General features: G+C 44.6%; 1 protein-coding gene across 1 annotated transcript in view; it reads right to left on the reverse strand.

The window, feature by feature from the left end:
* The window catches only part of LOC111971841 (A disintegrin and metalloproteinase with thrombospondin motifs 10-like), a 59,410-nt gene that overhangs the window by 4,943 nt on the left and 27,683 nt on the right, over positions 1-26,784 (reverse strand). The window contains 12 exon segments of the mRNA XM_070446359.1: positions 385-463; positions 540-564; positions 567-659; positions 662-727; positions 730-746; positions 1,036-1,120; positions 1,123-1,143; positions 4,087-4,228; positions 4,316-4,479; positions 6,295-6,375; positions 9,660-9,783; positions 25,012-25,145. Of these exon segments, the coding sequence (XP_070302460.1) occupies positions 385-463; positions 540-564; positions 567-659; positions 662-727; positions 730-746; positions 1,036-1,120; positions 1,123-1,143; positions 4,087-4,228; positions 4,316-4,479; positions 6,295-6,375; positions 9,660-9,783; positions 25,012-25,145 (1,031 nt within the window).

Consider the following 26,784-nt stretch of genomic DNA (forward strand, 5'->3'; position numbering starts at 1 on the left):
GATTACACTGGGAGTGAGAGAAGAGAGAGAGAGAAAAGAGAGAGTAGAAGAAAGAGAAAGAGAAGAGGAGAGAAGAAAGAGAAGGGGGAAGGGGGGGAGGAGGAGGAGGGGAGGGGGGAAGGAGGGGGGGGGGAGGCGGGGGGAGGGGGGGGGGGGGGGAGGGGTGGGGGGGGAGGGGAGGGGGGGAAAGGGGAGGGGGGATAAAAAGGGAGAGAGAGAGAAAGAGGGAAGAGAAAGAGATAGAAGAGAGAGAGAGAGAGAGAGAGAGAGAGAGAGAGAGAGAGAGAGAGAGAGAGAGAGGAGAGATGGGCAGAGGTTATTCAAGTCTGAAAGCTCCAACCTCTACAGCCTCAGAGCACACCCGAGACCAGTACATAGCCCAACCAGCAGGTGGCATTGATTACACATAGAAATGTTGCATAGGTACAGAAAGTGTCGAGGTAAGCAACTACTCAACTTTTTTCTTAAAATCTCAAGATTCCACTAGTTAGATTAAACACAAAATAGTAGGGTTAGTTTATGGGGTATTTTGGGTATACTCTGACCAGTCCAGGGCCAGCCACTCGGGGGGCAGGTGTGGTTGCTGCAGGGTTCAGTGAGGGGTGGTCGTGGAGGAGTACAGGCGCCGTCGTCCTGGACCTTCTCCTCTGTAGGAGAATCTTCCTCTTACACAACACATCTCTGGTCCTCAGGCCCCCGTTACAGCTGCGACTGCACTCAGACCACACCCAGACCACCAGCTGGGGAGACAGACACCCGGACAGATCTTAGTCCAGCAGGATGTCATACTCTCCCAATACTACACACGTGCATACACACATAGACACACCACACATACTAAACTGCGTATATAGGTTAATTTTGTAACTAGGTCAGAATTTTGAAAGTTCTAGCAACAGCCCTAGCAACGGAGGCTAGAAGTCATCGAATCCCATTGCAATGCGGGGGGGGGGGGGGGGGGACTTTTTGGCATGACAGGCCATTCAGAGGAGCTTCACCACAGGCAGTGGACAGATACACTGACACTCACCTTGGGGGCATGGCTCAGAGTTGCAGGCTCGCTCTCTTGTCTTGGGTTTGCTCTTCTTGTCACAGAAGTGGTTGTAGACCACGGAGTGACAGTCTGCTTCTTACACACTACCGCTGGGTCTGACCACCTGACAGACAGAGGGAGGTTAGAACACTTTTAGAATACAGTCAGAACTCCTTTGGTCGTTCATCTGATGCAGCTCACACTGTGGCCCTTCACAGTGTAGAACTTGTACCAAGCCCTCCTCCATTCACTTGTTTTGCTACATAGGGTCAAGTAAATTTGCTTTTAAAGCAAAGTAAATGAGTTCTTATCAGGCTAGTTGCTTTGGATCATTAACCCGCGACAGAAAGAAAGCAAAGTTGGCCTCAGACCCGCACAACGCCTGCAGTTTCACCACCCCACAGTACCTCTGTTCAATGAACATTCCATTCCCATGTTTCCCAAAGGGTCAGTGTTATGTTAGGAAAACTCTGAAGCCACCATGTACCAGTGTGTGTGTGTAATGTGTATGTATGAGAGAGTGAATATGAGAAAGCCTATGAGAAAGTGAGGGGTATGCACTGTGCACGTATTAGTATTTGTATTTATTATGGATCCCCATTAGCTGCTGGGGTTCAGCAAAATTAAGGCAGTTTATACAATTTTAAAACAATACACAGATTTCAGAACACACTGTGTGCCCTCAGGTCCCAACTCCACCACTACCACATATCTACAGTACAAAATCAATGTGTAGGTGTGTATAGTGCGTATGTTATCGTGTGTGTGTGTGTGTGTGTAGTGTGTGTGTGTGTGTGTGTGTGTGTGTGTGTGTGTGTCGTGTGTGTGTGTGTGTATATGTGTATGCATGTGTCTGTGCCTATGTTTGTGTTGCTTCACAGTCCCCGCTGTTCTATAAGGTGTTTTTCTATCTGTTTATTAAATCTGATTTTACTGCTGACATCAGTTACTTGATGTGGAATAGAGGACCATGTAGTATGTGCCTGAGTGAGCCACTGGGTCAATGTACTGTCTATATAGTGTAACCAGCCCTGCACAGCAGCTAAATGGATCATTAGTCAAATAATAATAATAATAATAATAATAAGCTTATATTTGTCCTGTTACACACTTGTACAAGCGTAAAGGAAATGTGTTTCTTGCTTAACCCAATTCCCCCTGAGAATCCCGCAGGGAGTGGGTCACTGCCAGGGTCACCATTGTCCAGTGCCCCTGGAGCAATTGGGGTTAACCCTTTACACTCGTACCTGCATACAGATTATAAATGGCAGATTTGGTCACTGATAAACGCCTAAATTGAACAGCATTGGCAGTACAGTAACATGCTATACACGACATCAGAGCTCAGGCTCTCCGCTTCACAGCTCTGGGTTTTGACTGACAGCCGTTCTGAACTTGAGCGCCGCACACGACAAGAAATTGCCTAATCCCTCCCCCTAATTCGGCAACTTTTGCAAATGTTTTCTTGGCTGAGTGAGAGAAATGCTGTAAATTAAGAGGATTCAATATATTTTGAAAGATGAGACGTTGAGGATTATAATAAATACTGCTTCGATATCATACAAGCAAGCTCATGGGATCTCATGAAGTGTTTGATTCGATTTTGTGGCAGAACACCCTCGAGTCCAAATGTTCACTTCATATTTCCATAGGATAAAACTGATGTCATATACAGTGTCAACGTTTATGATCACTATGTTTGATGTACAGTTACAAGATGACATGGAGTCATACCCTGGGTTGTTCTGAACAGAATGAGCCTGTGTTTGTTGTATTGTGAAGAAAAATTGCCACAGTGACCGATTTGCTGCTGAACACGCACCTGAATACACACGACTCCATTCTATGCACACCACAATTACGATCCGTTTCTCTGAATTGCCCTTTGAAAGCATGTAAGATCATATTTTATAACTTAGCTTGTTATGTTGGCAATAGAACAAGCTTTCAAATTATGCCCACGGTAGGCCTGTGGCGGTCATAAAATTGTCAGTCAGTGATTGTCAAGCAAATAACTGCCAGTCTCAAGGTAACTGACTGTTAATTAACGTAAACACATTTAGCATCTCCTGGCTTCCACGAATAGCCAACAATCATTGATGCAGACCTTTGGAACATCTACATTTTATCTGTGTGAAATTTGTTTTGATTTAGAATAGACCATTATCATGCACCTGTCTGGAAACAGGGGCAGGGGGAAGAAATACATGTCATCTATGCACTTAAATAGCAAATGTAGGACGCTTTTCCCGTGGTTCATTTTCATGCCAGCCAGGTAGGCTACTCCTGTTGTAAAGAGAAGCAATGTGCTTAATATTAGGAAAGTTGAGAAATTAAACATAGTAGGCTTAGCCTGTAGAAAGCTGATGGGATCCTCCTCTTTTTAAGAGGCCATCACTCTGTTTTGTCACGTAATTGCATTGCCTATAGAAATGTTGTGCAACATGAGCTCATGGGCTCTCATGAAGTGTTTGATTAGATTTTCGATTACATTTGCACTGATGTCAGAGTGATTAGAGGGACAATAGAGTGCTGAGTACCAGGCAGTTAGCAAGTTTGATAGGTTACTAATAACCATCAGCAGCAACAGTTAGGAGAAGCCTAATTACCGTGACTAAACGGTCATGACCCGTGACTGCCGTTGTGGCGGTAATACGGTCACCGTAACATCCCTATGCCCACCTAACCCAGACTGAGATTTATAAAGGGCACAGCAACAGACTTGTAATTTTATTTTCACCTGGTCAGCTCCGAGATTTGAACCAGTGACGTTTTGGTTACTGGCCAAACACTCTAACCTCGAGGCTACCTGCAGCTCAAGAATATGAAATGAATATTGGCTAAGAGATTTATCTGCATAAATATGGCTGTATTTCTCAACCCTCAAAATCAAACTAAATCAAAGTTTAATGGTCGAGTATACTGTTTAGCAGATGCCATAGCGGTTGCAGTGAAATGCTTATGTTACTAGCTCCTAATGATGCAGTAAAATCATCAATCAATCAATGAGTAGGGATAGAGCCAATGTATAGTACAGTAAAGAGTATTAGAGCCAGGAGTGGTTGTACCCCCAGCGCAGAGTGCAGAGCAGCGGGACCAGGATGTGTAGTGCCAGGCATATCCACTCAAAAGGTTTCTGCTGACTGGAGGGTTGAAGCGGTAGTGGATCCCTGGGTTCTCTTCCCTCACCAGTACCTACACACACACACACACACATATGTTGTTACATAGAATGATTAGCATAACACACACACATAGTAACACACACAGCTAGTCCGTTACCATGACGATGATGGTCATGTTGGTGGGCCCCAGGGCCTCCAGGGTCTCAGGTTGGTCAGTGGGCCGGCGGTAGTGGAAGGTGGTCCCTGCGATGTCGAACCTACGAGGGGTGTCGATGGTCAGCTTCCCATTGATGAAGAACTGTTCCCCTTTACTCTTCAGCACTGGAGCAGAGAAGAAACGAGAGCATGTATAGGTCCACATGGAGAAGTGACGTTTTCAATTAAAATCACGGAAGCGGGGAACAGAAGCAATTTTCCCCCATTGAAAGCAGTTCAGCCAAGCCTGATCTCAAGCAATAACAGCACACATAGTTTAAAACAATGTTTATAGCTCCCGTCCAAATGTCGTGAATGATATATAGTCATGTCATAGTCACAAGTCAACTCCATTACACTCAAAAGTTACTTCAACTTAAACCAGTGAATGCTAGCAATGGCTAGCTATTCTACCAGTCTGCCTTTATGAGTGTTAGCATGCTAATAGCACACCCTGCACACAAATATTTATATATTTAAGGGGTATGCAGTAGGTTGATAACAATATCGCCAAAGTACACTACATGATCAAAAGTATGTGGACACCTGCTAGTCGAACATATAATTCCAAAATCACGGGCATTAATATGGAGTTGGTCCCGTCGTTGCTGCTATAACAGCCTCCACTCTTCTGGGAAGGCTTTCCACTAGATGTTGGAAGATTGCTGCGGGGACTTGCTTCCATTCAGCCACAAGAGCATTAGTGAGGTCGGGCATTGATGTTGAGTGATTAGGCCTGGCTCGCAGTCGGTGTTCCAATTCATCCCAAAGTGTTCGATGGGGTTGAGGTCAGGGCTCTGTGCAGGCCAGTCAAGTTCTTCCACACCGATCTCAACAAACCATTTCTGTATGGGCCTCACGTTGTCATGCTGAAACAGGAAAAGGCCTTCCCCAAACTGTTGCTTCAAAGTTGCAAGAACAGAATCATCTAGAATGTCATTGTATGCTGTAGAGTTAATATTTCCCTTCACTAGAACTAAGGAGCCTGAACCATGAAAAACAACAGACCATTCTTCCTCCTCCACCAAACTTTACAGTTGGAATGCATTCGGGTAGGTAGCGTTCTCCTGGCATCCGACAAATTCAGATTTGTCCGTTGGACTGCAAGATGGTGAAGTGTGATTCATCACTCCAGAGTCCAATGGCGGCTAGCTTTACACCACTCCAGCTGATGCTTGGCATTGCGCATGGTGATCTTAGGCTTGTGTGTGGTTGCTCGGTCATGGAAACCCATTTCATGAAGCTCCCGACGAACAGTTATTGCGCAGACATTGCTTCCAGAGGCAGTTTGGAACTCTGTAGTGAGTGTTGCAACCGAGGACAGATGACTTTTACTCGCTACACTCTTCAGCACTTGGCGGTCCCATTCTGTGAGCTTGTGTGGCCTATCACTTCGTGGCTGAGCCGTTGTTGCTCCTAGACTTTTCTACTTCGCAATAACAGCACTTATAGCTGACCTGGGCAGCTCTAGCAGGGCAGACCTTTGATGAACTGATTTGTTGGAAAGGTCGCATCCTATGACGGTGCCATTTTTAAAGCCACTGAGCCCTTCAGCGAGGCCATTCTACTGCCGATGTTTGTCTATGGAGATTGCATGGCTGTGTGCTTGATTTTATACACCTCTCAGCAACGGGTGTGGCTGAAATAGCCGAATCCACTCATTTGAAGGGGTGTCCACACACTATATATACAAAAGTATGTTGCATCAGACATTTCATACAACATTCCCAGCTAATGAGAAAACAGTCATGGTATTTAATCTAAGAGACTGAACAATTCGGGCAGGTAGGTATTAGTGAAATATAATAACAGCATTGATGATGTGACGATGCACTTACATTTTAATTCCAGTTTTGAGAGTCTGAATGCACACTAGTGAATAGAACATGAGTCATAACAGTATAACACATTGCGTGACACAGAAGAGACATGAACTCTCACCTAGGAAGTTGAGGGAAACGTTGAGCTCCTGGATATGAATGAACACTGATCCTTTGGGGATTCTGACCACCTCTTCATAACCTGGGATGGGATCACACACACACACCCACACACGTACACACACCCCCACACACACACACAAAGAAAGAAGAGAAAGGCAAGAGGTGGAGGTTTTATTCACTGACATACTGGAGGGAGAATGATGTATAAGTAGTGTTTTACTCTGTGGGACTTCAATGGAATAAGCAGAGCCTTTCGGATTCCAACCAAATTCCTGGGCAACGTTCAGCTCCTCTGCTAGAGTACAGTAACCGTGTTTGAAGCCAGGCTGTGCTGTCCAGCCAGCCACCACAGCCCTGTAAATAACTTCAGCCTTGCATAAAAAAACAGAATAAATAATTTAATAATCCATTCCNAAGCCAGGCTGTGCTGTCCAGCCAGCCACCACAGCCCTGTAAATAACTTCAGCCTTGCATAAAAAAACAGAATAAATAATTTAATAATCCATTCCAATGTTGCGACCGCTGAGGAAAGGAGAGGCTTGGCTTTTGACCCCTCTCTGGAGTAGCAGACGATGCTGTGAGTAATTTCAGTAACCCAGCTCTGTACTTGCGGTTCCTGGCGGCCGGAGAGGGAGAGGTTTTTCTGTTAACAATCAGGGGCCTGTGCGGTAAACAGAGAGCCAAAGAGCAATAAACCCCCAGCCCTTAACCCCTGAGTAACCCTCCACCACTGCCAGAGTTACAGACTGCACAGACTGCGAGAGAGAGAAAGAGAGAGAGATATGGGGGGTTTGAGAGATGAAGAGTGGGTAGACTACACAGATGAAGAGAGGAGAAAGAGAAAACCTAGAAAGATAGATGAGAGAGAGCAGCTGACAGAGAGATGGAGGAGGTGATAACTCAGGTGAGAATGCAGACACCAGATGGGAGTAGTAAGGTTGCAGAGGCACAGGAGAATATGGCACCATCATCACTCTTAGGTGTAAATCACTAGATAGAACAACCTGCCCAGAACACCAGCCCAGAACAACCTCCCCAGAACACCAGCCCAGAACACCAGCCCAGAACAACCTCCCCAGAACACCAGCCCAGAACACCAGCCCAGAACAACCTCCCCAGAACACCAGCCCAGAACAACCTCCCTAGAATAACCTTCCCAGAACACCAGCCCAGAAACAACCCCCCAGAAACCAGCCCAGAACACCTGCCCAGAACACCAGCCAAGAACACCTGCCCAGAAACACCAGCCCAGAACAACCTCCCTAGAATACCTTCCCAGAACACCAGCCCGAAAACAACCTCCCCAGAACACCAACCCAGAATACCTGCCAGAACAACCTCCCCAGAAAACAACCTCCCCAGAATCCAGCCCAGAACAACCTCCCCAGAACACCAGCCACAGAACACCAGCTCTACTGCTTGGTTAGTGCCCTGACAACTAACCCCTATTTAAACCCTCCTAGGAGTGAGGATTGGTCTGAGCCTCAGAGACATAAAAAAACCTGTAGGACATGACTGAGTGCTCTGTGGCTCGTAAATCAGCCCGACCCAGAATAGACCTGTCAGGCGGTCGGGCAGGCTGTAGGCCCAGGCTGAGATGGCCATCGTGGTCCCAGCCACTGAGCTGCGGCCACCTCAGGAAAGTGTGTCCACTCTGAGGGTTCCAGAGGGGGGAGGTAGATGGGTGGAGGAGGAGAGCTGCTGCTGTCGTGGGGGAGAGGGCCTAGAATAGACGTCTGGCTCCGCAGTCGCAGGGCTACACAACCCCACACTGGCTGAACTTCACCTAAAACTGTCTGCCACGTGCCACTGCCACCCCCCCCCCCCCCCCCGGAACGGGTGAAGGAAAAACCCACTCACCCCTCCCTCCCCGCAGCCTTCCCCCCCCAATGGAAAAGAGAGTTCATGGTCCCCTTATTATAAGAGCATATTTAGCTCCCGAGTGGTACAGCGGTCTAAGGCTTTGCATCTCAGTGCTAGAGGCATCGCTACAGACCCTGGTTTGATCCCGGGCTGTATCACAACTGGCTGTGATCGGGAGACCCATAGGGTGGTGCACAATTGGCCCAGCGTCGTCCGGGTTAGGGGAGGGTTGGCCGTCATTGTAAAATAAAAATTTGTTCTTTACTGACTTGCCAGGTTAAATAAAGGTTCAATAAAACAAAAAATAAAAGAAGGCATAAGGTTTATGCAGTATCATGTATGACCCACGGCTCTATAATTGGACAGAGGACCACAAGCCTTCCAACCGTCACTATGATGGAATGATGGAACCGAGACCTCGGGAGTGTCTCCTGATCAGAACTGAGTAGCTATAGGCTGAGCCTTCCTCAAGCCCTCGACAACCGGTTGGTTTTCTAAGAGACTCTGATGGTTAATTCTGTGTCATCTGGCTGGGCTGTATCAGTTTTCCCCTGACATGCTTCCACAGAATTCATCACGAACCATTAATCACGGCCAAAGTGTTTAGACTGGAATAGGTACCGGAATAAAAGGTCATTCTGCACCTACAGGAGGGAGGGGGGGGTTGACAGGGCAAGGCACGTGTACTGTAGATATTCACCGGTAACTCTATATGATTAACTGTTAGATTAAGTAGCTCATGCAAATAGAGAGCTCGCATGTGAACAGATAATTATACATTACTTTCAGAATGTCTGAGGACTCCTAACTCACATTGCAAGGCAGTAGTCCAACACATATTTAGCTTGTTTCAGAATCCAAATGCACAAATACATGCACGCGTTGTTAGAATTTCCATAAACCAATTAGGTTGCATAATCTCTCTCGTGGATGCCTCAAATGTAACTACATCTCATTCTCAGAACGTTGCTGGAGCTCCCTGGTCCAAAACACAGGCCCTTTCTTCTTTGACGTTTTATTTGTGTTTTTCAGTTCTATTCCCCAGTCTAATTGAGGTACAGTATGTGCTATTGGCCTGTTCTAGAAGTGGTGTTGGAGGGAGTGGAGCGTGCGAGGAGAGAAACGCAGAAATCAGGATCTTTTAAAAAGAGAGACGTGTCCTGCTACCAAGGCTTGGAACAGAACAGTCCCCTCAGTGTCTGTCTGTCCATGCCTGCCCTGCCCGAGAGAGGGGCTCACCACCACCCCCCCAGCCCTGGGCTCTCTGACCCCCCCACTCCTCAGCCCACAATCCCCTTACTCAGAGAGTTATTGATACCTCCTGCCGCTGCACTACCACTACTGTAACTGTGCCCACATACTGTACTGTATGCTGGGGTTTATAGTGTAACTCTTACTGTAGAGACCACCATAGTGCAGTAAGCTTCAAAGAACAGGATTAAGATTTCTTCCTAGCAGTATTGTGGTGAAGGGACTCCTGCTCTGTATATCACACCGTACCTCCTTCAGGCAGGGAGTCATTGAAGAGGCCCTCGATGGCCTCACAGCTGCTCCCGTCACCCCCGCAGATCCGGCAGCGGTCCTCGCGCACGTCCGAGCTCAGGATCCGGTCACAGCCCACGTGCTGCAGGGAGACAGACAGGGGACACAGGTCAGAGGGAGCAGGCAGAAGGAAAACAGAGGGACACAGACACAACCACTAGCCTCTATAGAGAGAATAGCACACGGCACATAGTACTTTCAGCAGCAGAAGTGACGCTGATTGCAATGTTTCCCAGGTGCCTAACTAAAACACTGACACCACAGGATGCCAGGAAACGTTCCTAAAACACAACCTGTACTACCAACAGTCGATTCAAGCCAACATAAACACAAATGTAGGTCTAAATTGACTCCTGCGCTGTACAGTAACTCTAACATGTGAATGGATGGATAGAGTCCTGGGGCACTTCAAACCCTGTTGACCCAGGCAGGTCTTAGTTCCATTAACTACCAATGTGGAAGCCATTTCCCCTTAGTAATGGGTGGACAGACACTTGTTCCAGGCCGGACCCCAGCCGTTCAGACTGCTAGACTCTGGGCTCTGGGACACGTCCCCTGGTGAGCCTGGGCCAGGCCAGGAAGCCTGCTTCAGCCTGCCCATGTTAGGAACATGTGTTCTTTGAGCGACCACTAAACGCCATGTGTTTCCAAGCCCACATCTCTCTCTCGCTGTTCCCTCTCTGTCTCAAATCAAACTCTCTGGATCCTGTAAACAATTCTTACATTTTTATCCTCGCTGTTTTCGTCTTTTTATATTCACTATAAATATAAGAGAAAGATGGGGGAAATAAATGGGGAGATATATAATTAACTGTGAGAAATAATGAAAGAGAGTATGATGCATCGTAACTTTACCCCTATTTACATGTACAAATTACCTCGACTAACCTGTACCCCCGCACATTGACTCGGTACCGGTACCCCCTGTATATAGCCTTTTTATTGTTATTTTATTGTGTTACTTTTTATTTTATACTTTAGTTTATTAAGTAAATATTTTGTTAACTCTATTTCTTGAACTGCATTGTTGGTTAAGGGCTTGTAAGTAAGCATTTCACGCTAAGGTCTACACCTGCTGTATTCGGCGCATGTGACAAAAAAAATTGGATTTGATTTGATTGGGAAAGAAACAGAGAGAGCTAGAAAAAGAGCCAGATGAGAAGTGAGAATGCCAGAATAGGAGAGATCCAGAGAGAGACAGAGAGAGTAAGAAACACAGAAAGATAGAGATAGAGAGATAGAGAGAGAAAGCAACAGAGGGAGAGATAGAGGGAGAGTGGCCAGCGGCTGCTGTGAATGTGTGTAACAGCCAGCAGTGCAGACAGCTGAGCTGGTGGGTCACTGAGTTCCTGCTGCACACAGAACAGAACAGAGCAGAACAGAGGAGAGGAGAAGAGAGAACTGTGCTGAGCTGTTGATAAACAGGCTTCTCTCTGAGTCTGGACGAGCCCAGAGACTCCACTCCCAACCCCTCCATGTGCCCAGGCCCTGAGACTGCTCCAAACAAAGCACAAGAGAGCAGAGTGATGGACGTTCAACTGCCTAATGAAATCCAGCTCTGCTCCACATAGCTGCAGGAAGCCACAAAACAACAATTCAGATGTTTTGTGGTTTGGTGTCATTCACTGCAGCGAGTGTATCTTGTTTTTTCCTCCTCCCCTCGCGGCCCAAAGCCACTCCGCTTCTTGACAGGCTCTGAAGCCATCCAAAAACAACAGGACGGGGGAATAATTGGCATTGTTTGTGTGAGCAGTGAGCACCACCATCTGAAAGGGAATACTACTTCAGGGAAAATCCATTTGAATTCAATCACTTTTTGACAGAATCCCTTTTGATTTAAACAAAACTTTCCATACATGTTTGCCCATGGAAGAAGTGGTCAGAAAGTGACTTTTTGGACCTGAATGACAAACCATTCAGGAGATAAAGATGCTCAAACCATACCATGAGACATCCATGTCTTCATCACTGGAAAAGATAATCAGTTGAGTTTGATATAATTTAAAAGCTTACAAACAGTGTTATCAAAATATTTGATTATTTATTGAAAAACATTCGAATAAAAAAAAAAATTGTGTGTAGTATTTAAACCTTTAACGTCAATTATTTAAAGTGACGTTAAACACCGATTGTTTAAAATTGTTGGAGCTTAAACCCTATTTCCCATCATCTGAGTTTTTTTGTTGTGCCGGTTGAGACACAACATGCTCTTGAATACAGGTCGGGTGTCATTTCAATAATAGAAATATAATTAATAGAATGGACCTATCCCTTTAGACCACTGCAATTTAGTTGGTACACCATTGGAATGTGAATTGAACTTTTAACTTCTAATTACTACCACAAAGATGACTGCTGATCCACCTACCATCGAATGTTAACTGAAATGGTCATGTCTATTCTATTGTCTATATTTCTATGATTTCAATAAGTTTCCTATGGAATATTGACAGTATAACTTAAAACAACAGATATTCCCCTTCAAGTGAAGATTTTCTGTGTGGATCTCCAACCATCTTTGTGGTACCATTTGAACATTGAAATTTCAATTTGATTCCATTTTAGTACATTTATTTACTGTAACCTGTGCACACAACCCATGTGGAATTCCTAGTCTCTGGCAGCATTTGGAACTGCTGATCTGCGGTCAAGAACAGAGTTAATCTCAGCCTATGCTGCCCTTCAGTCCCCAGACTTTTTGGCCCTGGTGGAGACATGGATCAACCTAGAGAACACTGCTACTCCAGCTGCTCTCTCTTCATCTGACTACGTTTTCTTTCATAGTCCGAGAGCATCTGGTAATCGCGGTGGTTGCACAGGGCTGCTCATTTCTCCCTCACTCACCTTTCCATCTTGTCATTTGAATTCTATGCTGTTGTGGTGACCGTATTTACAGCCAAACCAGCACTCATGAGTCATGACCGCAGTAAAATTCTACATGACCATTGAGTCATGGTAATCTCCTTTTATGCAGTCAGGACATGTGTTGGTAGTATCCAACTCCTGGTACTCAGGACTCTATTGTCCCTCCATCAGGTCCTAATGGCCTGGTACTCAGGGCTCTATTGTCCCTCCATCAGGTCCTAAATGGCCTGGTACTCAGAGCTCTATTGTCCCTTCATCAGGTCCTAATGGCCTGGTACTCAGGGCTCTATTGTCCCTCCATCAGGTCCTAAATGGCCTGGACTCAAGGGCTCTATTGTCCCTCCATCAGGCCTAATGGCCTGGTACTCAGGGCTCTATTGTCCTCCATCAGGTTCCTAAATGGCCTGGTACTCAGGCTCTATTGTCCCTCCATCAGGTCCTATGGCCTGGTACTCAGGGCTCTATTGTCCTCCATCAGTCCTAATGGCCTGGTACTCAGGGCTCTATTGTCCATCCATCAGGTCCTAATGGCCTGGTACTCAGGGCTCTATTTGTCCATCCATAGGTCCTAATGGCCTGGTACTCAGGGCTCTATTGTCCCTCCATCAGGTCCTAATGGCCTCGTACTCAGGGCTCTATTGTCCATCCATCAGGTCCTAATGACCTGGTACTCAAGGCTCTATTGTCCATCTATCAGGTCCTAATGGCCTGGTACTCAGGGCTCTATTGCCCTTCTAACCACTCTGACTTCAATGCAATAAAAAAATCACATCAAACACTTATCATCAAAACAGTATTGTGGTTTCAAAACTCACCTCACTGTGTTCAACAGCAGGTTGAAACTGAGTGTAAAACATAATCATTGTGGGTGTTGTTTCAAAGCCTAACACAACGAAATGGCCAGCGCTTTGTAAGGTGAGGATTCATTCAAAACACAATACACATATTAGAGCTTATACATATGCAAAGGTCTATATGAGCCCAAGTCTGAAAAAACCCGGAATTAAAATAATGATTGTGGAGTTCGTTATACAATACATAGCCTACCGCATATTACACCCCACACAAAAACATTTAAAAAAGGATTTAAGATGTCTTAAATTCTAGTAATTGCCTTTGAGTGTGGAATGTATTATTATGCATACTGGATGGACAGGTTGCCTTCTACTATACTCCAAAGTTTCTATCAATGAGTCTGGGAGAGAACGTATAGGCCTAGGCGATGCTGTTGGTTCATTAATTGTGCAGGTTGGCTTACAGAGTTAGCCTACAATAGTGAATTAGCAATTGATTTTGAATATCCTAGTAATATGAAATCTGTAATAATGTCCTAATTAATAGGGTGACACATAGTGCTACCTTTAGCTGCAGAATATCTCACCACTGTGCGTTTCCATCTCCTCCCCTTTCTCCTTCATTACTTTCTCAAGCACACAGAGACAGGAGCTATCAACAGTTTAATGAAATATGTTTCGTTGTGAAAACATGTTACTTTCAATGTTCCCTAACAGATTTCACTTGGTTTCCCAAATAAGCACTTGGTAGCTGCAGGAACAGGGAGCCCATGGCATACAGGCAGTGGTGTAAAGTACTTAAGTAAAAATACTTGAACGTACTACTTAAGTCGTTTTTTTGGGAATCTGTACTTTACTTTCCCATTAATATTTTTGACAACTTTTACTTCACTACATTCCTGGAGAAAGTTATATACACTTTTTAGTCCATACATTTTCCCTGACACCCAAAAGTACATTTTGAATGCTTATCAGGACAGGTAAATCGTCTAATTCACACACTTATCAAGAGAACATCCCATGTCATCTCTACTGTCTGTGATCTGGCAGACTCACTAACCACATGCTTCGTTTGTAAATTATGTCTAAGTTGACCCTGGCTATCCGTGAAAAAATAAAAAAACGAGATAATGTGGCCCTCTGCTTTGCTTAATATAAGGAATTAGAAATTATTTATACTTTTACTTTTGATACTTAAGTACATTCTAGCATTTACTTTTGATACTTAAGTATATTTAAAACCAAATACTTTTAGACTATTTTAATGGGTGACTTTCACTTTAGTAATTTTCTACTAAGATATCTTTACTTTTACTTAAGTATGACAATTGGGTACTTTTTCCACCACTGCATACAGGGCGGAATATCACCTGTCATGCAGTGAGAGGCTTGCTGCATGCTCCTCAAACAGTGGTTGATGCACTGTTAAATAACCGGACCGGAGTAGCCTACCTGAACTAATAGGCAGATGACATGTCTTTTTTTCTCCTGCTCCTGTTCCTGCCCATTTGATAAATGGGCCATTTTAAATCCAAACTAATTTAACATATTAGTAAAGACAATATTACATTGAGAATAGTCTGATGGGTGATAATATGGTCACTTGATTAGAGAACAGTGTGTGCAGCCTGAGGCAACGAACACAGCTCAAGCTTTTTTGCGATTTTCTGAAATCATTAATAGCTTTTACTCGCATCATGCAGTCCATATACAGTATGTTTTGATTTTCTAAGTCATTCTAAGGTTTGTATCATTAACAACTAAAGTTGCCAAATAACTCTAAATCTAGCGTAGCCTTTAGGACCTGTTTCAAATCATCACTTTTACGTTCCCCATTCATTTAACCTTCATATGCACACTCGCTCCGGAATGGGAAAAATATCCTTTCTATTTTATTCAGCTAAGTTCAATTATATTCTTCTTACTATAAAACAATTGAATATAAAATAATGACACAGGACTTAAGCATACAGTGGGGCAAAAAAGTATTTAGTCAGCCACCAATTGTGCAAGTTCTCCCACTTAAAAAGATGAGAGAGGCCTGTAATTTTCATTATAGGTACACTTCAACTATGACAGACAAAATGAGAAGAAAAAAAATCCAGAAAATCACATTGTAGGATTTTTTATTAATTTATTTGCAAATTATGGTGGAAAATAAGTATTTGGTCACCTACAAACAAGCAAGATTTCTGGCTCTCACAGACCTGTAACTTCTTCTTTAAGAGGCTCCTCTGTCCTCCACTCGTTACCTGTATTAATGGCACCTGTTTGAACTTGTTATCAGTATAAAAGACACCTGTCCACAACCTCAAACAGTCACACTCCAAACTCCACTATGGCCAAGACCAAAGAGCTGTCAAAGGACACCAGAAACAAAATTGTAGACCTGCACCAGGCTGGGAAGACTGAATCTYCAATAGGTAAGCAGCTTGGTTTGAAGAAATCAACTGTGGGAGCAATTATTAGGAAATGGAAGACATACAAGACCACTGATAATCTCCCTCGATCTGGGTCTCCACGCAAGATCTGACCCCGTGGGATCAAAATGATCACAAGAACAGTGAGCAAAAATCCCAGAACCACACGGGGGGACCGAGTGAATGACCTGCAGAGAGCTGGGACAAAAGTAACAAAGCCTACCATCAGTAACACACTACGCCGCCAGGGAGTAGTTTGCTAGAGAGCATTTGGATGATCCAGAAGAAGATTGGGAGAATGTCATATGCTGAGTTGCATCCAAAGAACACCATACCTACTGTGAAGCATGGGGGTGGAAACATCATGCTTTGGGGCTGTTTTTCTGCAAAGGGACCAGGATGACTGATCCGTGTAAAGGACAGAATGAATGGGGCCATGTATCGTGAGATTTTGAGTGAAAACCTCCTTCCATCAGCAAGGACATTGAAGATGAAACGTGGCTGGGTCTTTCAGCATGACAATGATCCCAAACACACCGCCCGGGCAACGAAGGAGTGGCTTCGTAAGAAGCATTTCAAGGTCCTGGAGTGGCCTAGCCAGTCTCCAGATCTCAACCCCATAGAAAATCTTTGGAGGGAGTTGAAAGTCCGTGTTGCCCAGCAACAGCCCCAAAACATCACTGCTCTAGAGGAGATCTGCATGGAGGAATGGGCCAAAATACCAGCAACAGTGTGTGAAAACCTTGTGAAGACTTACAGAAAACGTTTGACCTCTGTCATTGCCAACAAAGGGTATATAACAAAGTATTGAGATAAACTTTTGTTATTGACCAAATACTTATTTTCCACCATAAATCCTACAATGTGATTTTCAGGATTTTTTTTTCTCATTTTGTCTGTCATAGTTGAAGTGTACCTATGATGAAAATTACAGGCCTCTCTCATCTTTTTAAGTGGGAGAACTTGCACAATTGGTGGCTGACTAAATACTTTTTTGCCCCACTGTATCTTGTCTGCTAAATGAACAAGCCTACAGCCTATATCATGGTGCATAGCCAGATAACATACAGTAGGCCAACTCATATTCTGTTAATCTGAAATACATTTTCTTGATATCATAATGTTTCTTTAGACCTACTTAAAATAATAATGGATTTATTGTTATGGTGTATATTAAATAGATGTATTAGACTTGTTAAAATGTACATGTTCCAAAGGCACACAGCAGCAGCTTGTGTGTGTGTGTGTGTGGGCCTGGAGATGCTCAATGAGTTTGTTTAGAAATTGTCAATTACCATGAGACTTGCAGTCTTTTGCATGACAATAACTAGCCGACAAAACGTCATGACCGGCACAGCCCTATCTGTCACTGTCATTTGTCCACTCAAGCTTAACGTTCCTGTCATCTACCACCCACCAGGTGCCCCGTAGAGAGTTCCTCAATGAGCTTGAGACCTTGATAATCTAATTTCCTGACAATGGCTCACTGCTCTTCGTACTTGGCGACTTCAACCTCCCAACGTTTCTTTCCCCTCCTTGCCTCTTTTGCCCTCACCCTTTCCCAGTCTCCTCCCACTCACAAGGCAGGCACTACGCTTGACCTCATCTTTACAAGAGACTGTTTGTCTACTAATCTCACGGCAACCCCCCTTCAGCTCTCTGATCACCACTTTGTTTCCTTTGTCTCCCTCTCCTCCAACCACTCAGTCCCTACCCAAAATGGTAATATACCATCACAATCTTCGCTCTTTCTCTCCCACTACTCTCTTCTTCTATCCTATCATCTCTCCCTTCTGCTAAATCTTTCTCCCTCCTGTCTCCTGATTCTGCCTCTTCGACCCTACTATCCTCCCGTTCTGCATCCTATGACCTCACTAATCCTGCGACTAGTGACGTCCGGCCGACCGATAACCTGCACCACGTACTCTCACTATTGGTGTCCCCCAGGGTACGGTTCTAGGCCCTCTCCTCTTCTCTATATGCACCAAGTCACTCGGCTCGGTCATATCCTCACATGGTCTCTCCTATTATTGCTATGCGGATGATAGTCAACTACCTTTCTCCGTCTCCCCTTCTGACACCCAGCTGGCGACACACATCTCTGCGTGCCTGGCAGATGTCTCAGCTTGGATGTCGGCCCACCACTTCAAGCTCAACAAGACAGAGCTGCTCTTCCTCCCATGAAAGGCCTGCCCACTCCAAGACCTCTCCATCACGGTTGACAACTCCATGGTGTCACCCTCCCAGAGTGTAAAGAACCTTGGCGTGACCCTGGACAACATCCTGCTGTTCTCTGCAAATATCAAAGCAGGGACTCGCTCCTGCAGGTTCATGCTTGTGACGTCCCTCCCACTCTGTCTGCTGGGATCTCCTGTTTGGTAGTCTGTTGTTGCAGGAGGCCAGTGGGCAGAGCTGGGAGGATTGTCAGCTGATATGGCACACCTGGGCAGGTTTGGCCTGCAGACTATAAAGGGTGGCCACATCAGCCAACACTCTCTCTCTTCCCTGACTGGCAGGCTGGCTTCCACCCCCTTTTGGTTTTCTGGTCTGACCATATAACACGGTAAATGGTAAACGTGCTGAGTTAATTGAACTCATTGAAAGTTATTCTGCACTGTTGACTGATACTCGTACTCATCTCATTGAGCATGATGTTGATGTCGGCGATGCTTAGCCAATAAAGCAGCACTTCTACCGTGTTTCTCTTGACAGGCGCAAGTACTTAGACGCAGAAGTCAAGTACATGTTGGATAACGATATTGCTTAATATTCTTGTTCCAGTTGGGCTTCCCCTTGTCTGTTAGTCAAGAAGCCTGATGCATATTTTAGGCCATGCACAAACTATCTTAAAGTTAACATTACGAAGCCTGATTCCTTTCCTCTTCCTCGTATGGAGGATTGTGTTGATCAAGTGGATTCTGCAAAATTTGTGAGCAAGTTTGATCTTCTAAAAGGGTACTGGCAGGTCCCCTTGTCTCCTAGAGCAAGGAAGATTTGTGCTTTCATCACAACGTCCGGACTGTATTCTTATATAGTTATGGCTTTTGGTTTGCGTAATGCACCTGCAACATTTCAGCGTCTCATGAACCGTGTTGTCTCTGGTCTGGATGGATGTGCGGTGTACTTGGAAGAAGTGGTCATTTATAGTGACACCTGGTCTCAGCATGTCCAACATATTCAAGCATTGTTTGATAGGTTGGCTTGGGCGCGTTTGACAGGTAATCTGGCCAAATGTGAGTTTGCTAAGGCAACGGTCACTTATCTGGGAAAAGTGGTCGGTCAGGGTGTGGTTCGCCCAGTGCTCGCCAAAGTTGAAGCTATTGAGCAGTGTCCGCCTCCCATGACTAAGAAGGAGCTTATGCGCTTTCTCGGTATGGTTGGTTATTTTCAAAGCTTCTGTAAGAACTTCAACTCAGTAGTAGCACCCCTGACAGACTTGCTTAAAAACTTCTTGACGCACGGATCCCTTTAGCGGGATCATTTTCGTAAACAACCGCTGAATTGCAGAGCGCCAAATTAAAACAAATACTAAAAATATTTATTTTAATGAAGTCACAAGTGAAATATACCAAAACACAGCTTACCTCGTTGTTAATCCACCTATCGTGTCAGATTTTGAAAATATGCTTTACAGCGAAAGCAATCCAAACGTTTGTGAGTTTATCGATCACTAGACAAAACATTATGAACACCTAGCAGCCATGTAAATTGGTCACGAAAGCCAGAAAAGCAATAAAATTAATCGCTTACCTTTGATGATCTTCGGATGTTTGCACTCACGAGACTCCCAGTTACACAAATGTTCCTTTTGTTCAATAAAGATTTTTTTTAATATCAAAATACCTCCATTTGTTTGGCGCGTTATGTTCAGTATTCCACAGCCTTAGGCAAGCGATCAAGGCTTAACGAAAATTCCATATAGTATCCGTAAAGGTCGTAGAAACATGTCAAACGTTTTTAATAATCAAACCTCAGGTTGTTTTTTAACATCAATAATCGATAATATTTCACCCGGACTGTAAACTATTCAATACTGGAGAGAAAGAGAATGTCGAGCATCCAGTGTCGCGCGCAAGAACTAATGGAGGGACATCCGTCTATCCACTGACGCGTTTTGATAAATCGCGCGAATTTTTCAAAATAAAAGCTTGAAACTATGTCTAAAGACTGTTCACACCCTGAGGAAGCCACAGGAAAAGGAATCTGGTTGATATCCCTTTAAATGGAGGATAGGCAGGCAATAGAACAGGGATTTTTCAAAATAGAAGTCACTTCCGGGTTGGATTTTCTCAGGTTTTCGCCTGCAAAATCAGTTCTGTTATACTCACAGCCAATATTTTGACAATTTTGGAAACTTTAGAGTGTTTTCTATTCTACTCTGTCAATTATATGCATATTCTAGCATCTGGACCTGAGAAATAGGCAGCTTACAATGGGAACGTTATTTTTCCAAACATAAAAATTCTGCCCCCTAGCTTCAAGAGGTTTTAAGGCTCAGGTGAAGTATATTTGGTCAGACAGATGTCAAGCTGCGTTTGAGAATGTAAAGACACTTGTGCTCTTCCCCAGGGCTTGTTGCCCCTTGTTTGAATGATCCGTTCATACTCCATGTAGATTCTAGTAATGTAGGAGTTGGCGCTGTTCTGTTGCAGGCAGATGTCCAAGGGGTGGACCGTCCAATTAGTTACCTCTCTAAGAAGTTTAACTCGTACCAGCTCAATTATTCTGTGTTAGAGAAGGAACCACTTGCGTTTATTTGGGCTCTCCAAAATGTCGATGTGTTTGTTGGTTCAGGTGGCACCTCTCTCATGGTGTACACAGATCATAATCCCTTGACGTTTCTGCGGACCTTGCAGAACCCTAATCAGAGGCTTATGAGGTGGGCGCTGTTTTTGCAGCCGTACAGTTTGGACATTCGCCATATTAAGGGCAAAGAAAATGTCCTTGCTGATGCCTTGTCCCACGCTCTCATGCCATAGTTCTTTGTTATTGTTTTGGGCAACTTGCCTGTCCTCTCCTGTCCCCCTCTTGTTTCCCCGACTCTGTCTCTCTTTCTCTACCTCTTAAAATGCTCCTTAGGATCAGAGGTTGCTGAGGTGGGAGAGGGAGGGTTGTTTCTGTTTTAGGTTTGTGGTGGAACACCATTCTTAAGGGGGGGGGGGGGTGTCTCCCACTCTGTCTGCTGGYATCTCCTGTTTGGTAGTCTGTTGTTGCAGGAGGCCAGTGGGCAGAGCTGGGAGGATTGTCAGCTGATATGGCACACCTGGGCAGGTTTGGCCTGCAGACTATAAAGGGTGGCCACATCAGCCAACACTCTCTTCCCTGACTGGCATGCTGGCTTCCACCACCTTTTGGTTTTCTGATCTGTTTTCACCATACAACACGGTAAACGTGCTGAGTTGGTTGAATTCATTGAAAGTTATTCTGCACTGTTGTCTGATACGCCCTCTCGTACTCATCTCATTGAGCATGATGTTGATGTTGGAGATGCTTAGCCAATAATGCAGCGCTTCTACCGTGTTTCTCCTGAGGCGCAAGCACTTAGACGCAGAAGTCTGGGCCTGCAGGCTATAAAGGGTGGCCACATCAGCCAACACTCTCTTCCCTGACTGGCATGCTGGCTTTGTCCACCTTTAGTTTTTTTGGTCTATTTTCACCAGACAATGCCCTCTCCACTCATCCACACACTGCATACACTACTGATCCTACAGACGTCCACAGCTTATGTTACGTTTTGTATTTATTAATTAGTTTAATAAATGTATTCCTTTTTACGTTTAAGTCATGCATGGCCTCCCTTTGTTGTTCCTCTAATCACTCTGACATCAATGCAAATGTAATCGAAAATCTAATCAAACACTTCATGAGAGCCCATGAGTTCATGTTGCGCAACATTTGTATAGGCTTGAGAAAACAGTATAAAAACAGGATCCCATCAGGTTTCTATATGCTAGGTCTAGTATATCTAGTATATTCCAAATATTAAGCACATTGCTTTACAACAGGAGTAGCCTACCTGGCTGGCATGAAAAGTAACGGCGGGAAAAGCACCCTCCATTTGCTATTTAAGTGCATAGGTTGAAATGTATGTTTTTGACAGGTGCATGATAATGGTCCAATCAAAACTAATTTCACATGTATATGTAAAGACATGATTAAATTGAGAACAGTCTGATGGGTGACAATATTATCACTTGTGAATGATGTATTATCACTAATGTTATCACTTATTATCACTGATGCCCAGCGAGTGCACTCCATGGCAAGAATAAGCGCATGCCTTTGTGCTACTTTTTCAAATCATAGTGGCACACATCATATAGCCTAGCCCATAGACCTATATGTTTTGACAAAGTTTGTATCACAACTAAAGTGGCCAAATAGCCTACAGAACCTAGTCAAACATATTCTTATAAGCCATTTCAAATCAAATCAAATTTTATTGGTCACATACACATGGTTAGCAGATGTTAATGCGAGTGTAGTGAAATGCTTGTGCTTCTAGTTCCGACCATGCAGTAATATCTAACAAGTAATCTAACAATTTCACAACAACTACCTTATACACACACACACAAGTGTAAAGGAATTATTAAGAATATGTACATATAAATATATGGATGAGCGATGGCCGAACGGCATAGGCAAGTAGATGTTATAGAGTACAGCATATACATATGAGATGAGTAATGTAGGGTATGTTAACATTATATAAAGTGGCATTGCTTAAAGTGACTAGTGATACATTTATTACATCCAATTTTTTATTATTAAGTGGCTAGAGATTTTAGTCAGTATGTTGGCAGCAGCCACTCAATGTTAGTGATGGCTGTTTACCTTGAGATAGCTGTTTTTCAGTCTCTCGGTCCCAGCTTTGATGCACCTGTACTGACCTCGCCTTCTGGATGATAGCGTGGTGAACAGGCAGTGGTTCGGGTGGTTGTTGTCCTTGATGATCTTTCTGGCCTTCCTGTGACATCGGGTGGTGTAGGTGTCCTGGAGGGCAGGTAGTTTGCCCCCAGTGATGCGTTGTGCAGACCTCACTACCCTCTGGAGAGCCTTACGGTTGTGGGCGGAGCAGTTGCCGTACCAGGCGGTGATACAGCCCGACAGGATGCTCTCGATTGTATATCTGTAAAAGTTTGTTTTTGGTGACAAGCCAAATTTCTTCAGCCTCCTGAGGTTTAAGAGGCACTGTTGCGCCTTCACCACGCTGTCTGTGTGGGTGGACCATTTCAGTTTGTCCGTGATGTGTACCCCGAGGAACTTATAACTTTCCATCTCCTCCACTACTGTCCCGTCGATGTGGATAGGAGGGTGCTCCCTCTGCTGTTTCCTGAACTCCACAATCATCTCCTTTGTTTTGTTGACGTTGAGTGTGAGGTTAATTTCCTGCCACCACACTCCGAGGGCCCTCACCTCCTCCCTGTAGGCAGTCTCATCGTTGTTGGTAATCAAGCCTACCACTGTAGTGTCATCTGCAAACTTGATTGAGTTGGAGGCGTGCATGGCCACGCAATCATGGGTGAACAGGGAGTACAGGAGAGGGCTGAGAACGCACCCTTGTTGGGCCCCAGTGTTGAGGATCAGCGGGGTGAAGATGTTGTTTCCTACCCTCACCACCTGGGGGCGTCCCGTCAGAAAGTCCAGGACCCAGTTGCACAGGGCGGGGTCGAGACCCAGGGTCTCGAGCTTAATGACGAGTTGAGGGTACTATGGTGTTAAATGCTGAGCTGTAGTCAATGAACAGCATTCTTACACAGGTATTCCTCTTGTCCAAATGGGTTAGGGCAGTGTGCAGTGTGATTGCGATTACGTCGTCTGTGGACCTATTAGGGTGGTAGGCAAATCGTGTGTGAAAACAAGAGTTTTGACTGGCCGCTATTTATAAGAGGATCCCAGCTTTCTCATGCTGCTATATTTATTGCTCAATTCTTAAAATGAAGCACATTAATCCGCTTTACAACCGATGTAGTCTACATAGGCGGCGTGTGAGTTTCAAGTTTGGGGCAAAAATTCCACAAATTAGCAAGGCACACCTGTTAATTGAGCTGGTTGAGAGAATGCCAAGAGTGTGCAATGCTGTCATCAAGGCAAAGGGTGGCTACTTTGAAGAATATAAAATGTATTTTTATTTGTTTAACACATGACCCAACTACCTCATCCCCATAGTGTTTATTTTTCCTCCTTTGCACCCCAGTATCTCTACTTGCAAATTCATCTTCTGCACATCTATCACGCCAGTGTTTAATTGCTAAATTGTAATTATTTCGCCACTACAGCCTTACCTCCCTAATCTTACTTCATTTGCACACACTGTATATAGACTTTTCTATTGTGTTATTGACTCTACGTTTGTTTATTCCATGTGTAACTCTGTGTTCGTGTCGCACTGCTTTGCTTTATCTTGGCCAGGTCGCAGTTGTAAATGAGAACTTGTTCTCAACTGGCCTACCTGGTGGAATAAAGGTGAAATATATATATTTATTTTTTCCCGTATGTGTTATTTAATAGTTTTGATGTCTTCACTATTATTCTACAATGTAGAAAACAGTACAAATAAAGAAAAACCCTTGAATGTGTAGCTGACTTTACTTTATTGAAGAAAAATGTACTTATTATGACTGAGATAGTGGTTGTGTAAGTGGTTGTCCCACCTAGCCATCTTGAGTTGAACGCACTTTACTGTAAGTCGCTCTGGATAAGAGTCTGTTAAATGACAAATGTCAATGTAAATTTATCAGCCAAAACATGACACAAAGAACGTAGATAATGTAAAATAGGGTCTAAGCTACAACATATGCGAACATTAGATAATTACACATTAGACAATTGACGTTAAAAGGTAAAAAAATAACCAAATTTGTATTAAATAACATTTATTTCCAGCAATTATAAAATAGTTTGACAACACTGTTTGCAAGCTTTAAATTATATCAATCTCAACCGTTTATCTTTTCCAGTGATGAAGGCAAGGATGGTGGGGTATGCAAAATGTGTCTTTGACAACCTTTATCTCCTGATTGTTTTGGCATTCAGGTATGAAAAGTCACTTTCTGACCACTTCTACAATGAGCAAATATGTATGGAAGGTTTCGTTCAAATCAAAAGGGGCACTGTCAAAAAGTGATTGAATTCAAATGGATTTACCATTCATCAAGACGAGTAGGAGGATGGGAGGGAGGAAAAGAGGGAGATAAATGAGGGATAGAAAGGACAGAACAGACTCACCTTGCACTCTCCGTTCACACAGACATCCAGAGAGTCGTCTCGACATGGCGTCCCGTCCACCACAGCCGGAGCACGCTCTGTGTAGAAGTTGTATCCCTCCGCCAGGCAGTTCAGAGAGCAGGACTTCACTCCACCTGGTCAACAGAGCAGCACAGAGAAGAGGAACATGAGACAATAAATCAATACAGGCAAACACCAACAGATCCCTCATTCAATTTAGATTTCTGAGGTAAGCCCAAGTGGGACTTGAACCCGCAACCTTACGTCTGTCAGTCCAATATCTAAGCCATTACAAAAAGATCTTGACAAGAGCCCATGTGTTTTGGCAAGGACTTGACAATACCATAAGGAATAAGTCAGAGATTATTAAGAGCTGTACATTTCATTAGGTGTCATGTAAACAACACATAGCCAGATAAAGAGCTAGTTTGAGGGCCTCCTGAGTGGCTCAGCGGTCTGAGGCCTTACTATAGACTTGGGTTCATTCCCGGGCTGAGCCATAACATGCCGTGGCCGGGAGTCCCATAGGACGGCGCACAATTGGCCCAGCGTCATCCAGGTTAGGGGAGGGTGGGGCTTTACTTGGCTCATCGCGCTCTAGCGACTCCTTGTGGCAGGCCGAGTGCCTGCAGGCTGACCCCGGTTGCCAGTTAAATGGCGTTTACTCTGACACATAGGTGCGGCTGGCTTCCGGGTTAAGCTGGCGGGTGTTAAGGAGCGCGGTTAGGCAGGTCAAGTTTCGGGGGATGCACAACTCTACCTTCACCTCTCCCGAGCCAGTTGGGGAGTTGCAGTGATGAGACAAGAGTGAAATTGGGGAGAAAAAGGAGGGTAAAGAAAAAATAAGAGCTAGCTTGAGTTGACCAGAGAAGCAGCTGTGGAGGTCCCCTATATGATCCCATCTGCAGCAGCCAGCAGAGACAACACTAAACTCAGCCATTTATATAGTTCACACACTGTTTCCCACATCATTTCATTGCTCAAACATGTGTTTGTATGCTGCTCTGCTGCCGTGTCGTGTTAGCAACATTAACGGCAACACAACATTTTGGGTGAAGCACAATACAATGAATCCAGCCATTCACCTTCATTACTGAGAAACCCCACAGGCTGCTCTAATGTGTCTGATGGCCACGCATGGTATTTTAATGAGCTTTGGGTTTTATGTTCGATGCAGTTAATTTGTTCTCCCACAGCTGTAAGGACTCGGGTGCCAAAAGCAGAGGGGGAGGTAGAGGGGGTCTAGAGGGAGGAGAGCACAGTTTGGATTGCTAACATCAAGAGAACAAGCAGCTGAATGTGATTAAGTCCCCCCCCACCCACAACCACACAAAAGCTCACAACAAAAAAACAGAGGGTGCTAACAGAAATAGTGCATCTCTCAGCAGATTCCTTGAGAAAGCGGAACGTGGTTATCATGCAGACTAGCACAAAAACTGACAGGGAGAGAGGAAAGAGAGAGAGACAGGAAAGAGAGAGAGAGATGGAGGAGAAAGAGAGGGAGAGAGGAAAGAGAGAGAGAGGAAAGAGAGGGAGGAGAGAAAGAGAGTAGAGAGAGAGAGAGAGGGGGGGGACTGGGGGCGGGGTTATTTGTGCACTGACAGGTGCTCTCATTTATTCCATATTACAGAGCATGCCAGCGACCACACTGAGCTCTCTTACTGGCTGACAAGGCCAATCAAGGTCTCAGCACGGAAACACACCAGCACACCTGCTCCCACATACACACACATACAATGCAACACAACAGAACCACACACATGGTCTCACTTT

Source organism: Salvelinus sp. IW2-2015, linkage group LG13, assembly GCF_002910315.2.
Source record: "Salvelinus sp. IW2-2015 linkage group LG13, ASM291031v2, whole genome shotgun sequence".
Taxonomy (NCBI): Eukaryota; Metazoa; Chordata; class Actinopteri; order Salmoniformes; family Salmonidae; genus Salvelinus; species Salvelinus sp. IW2-2015.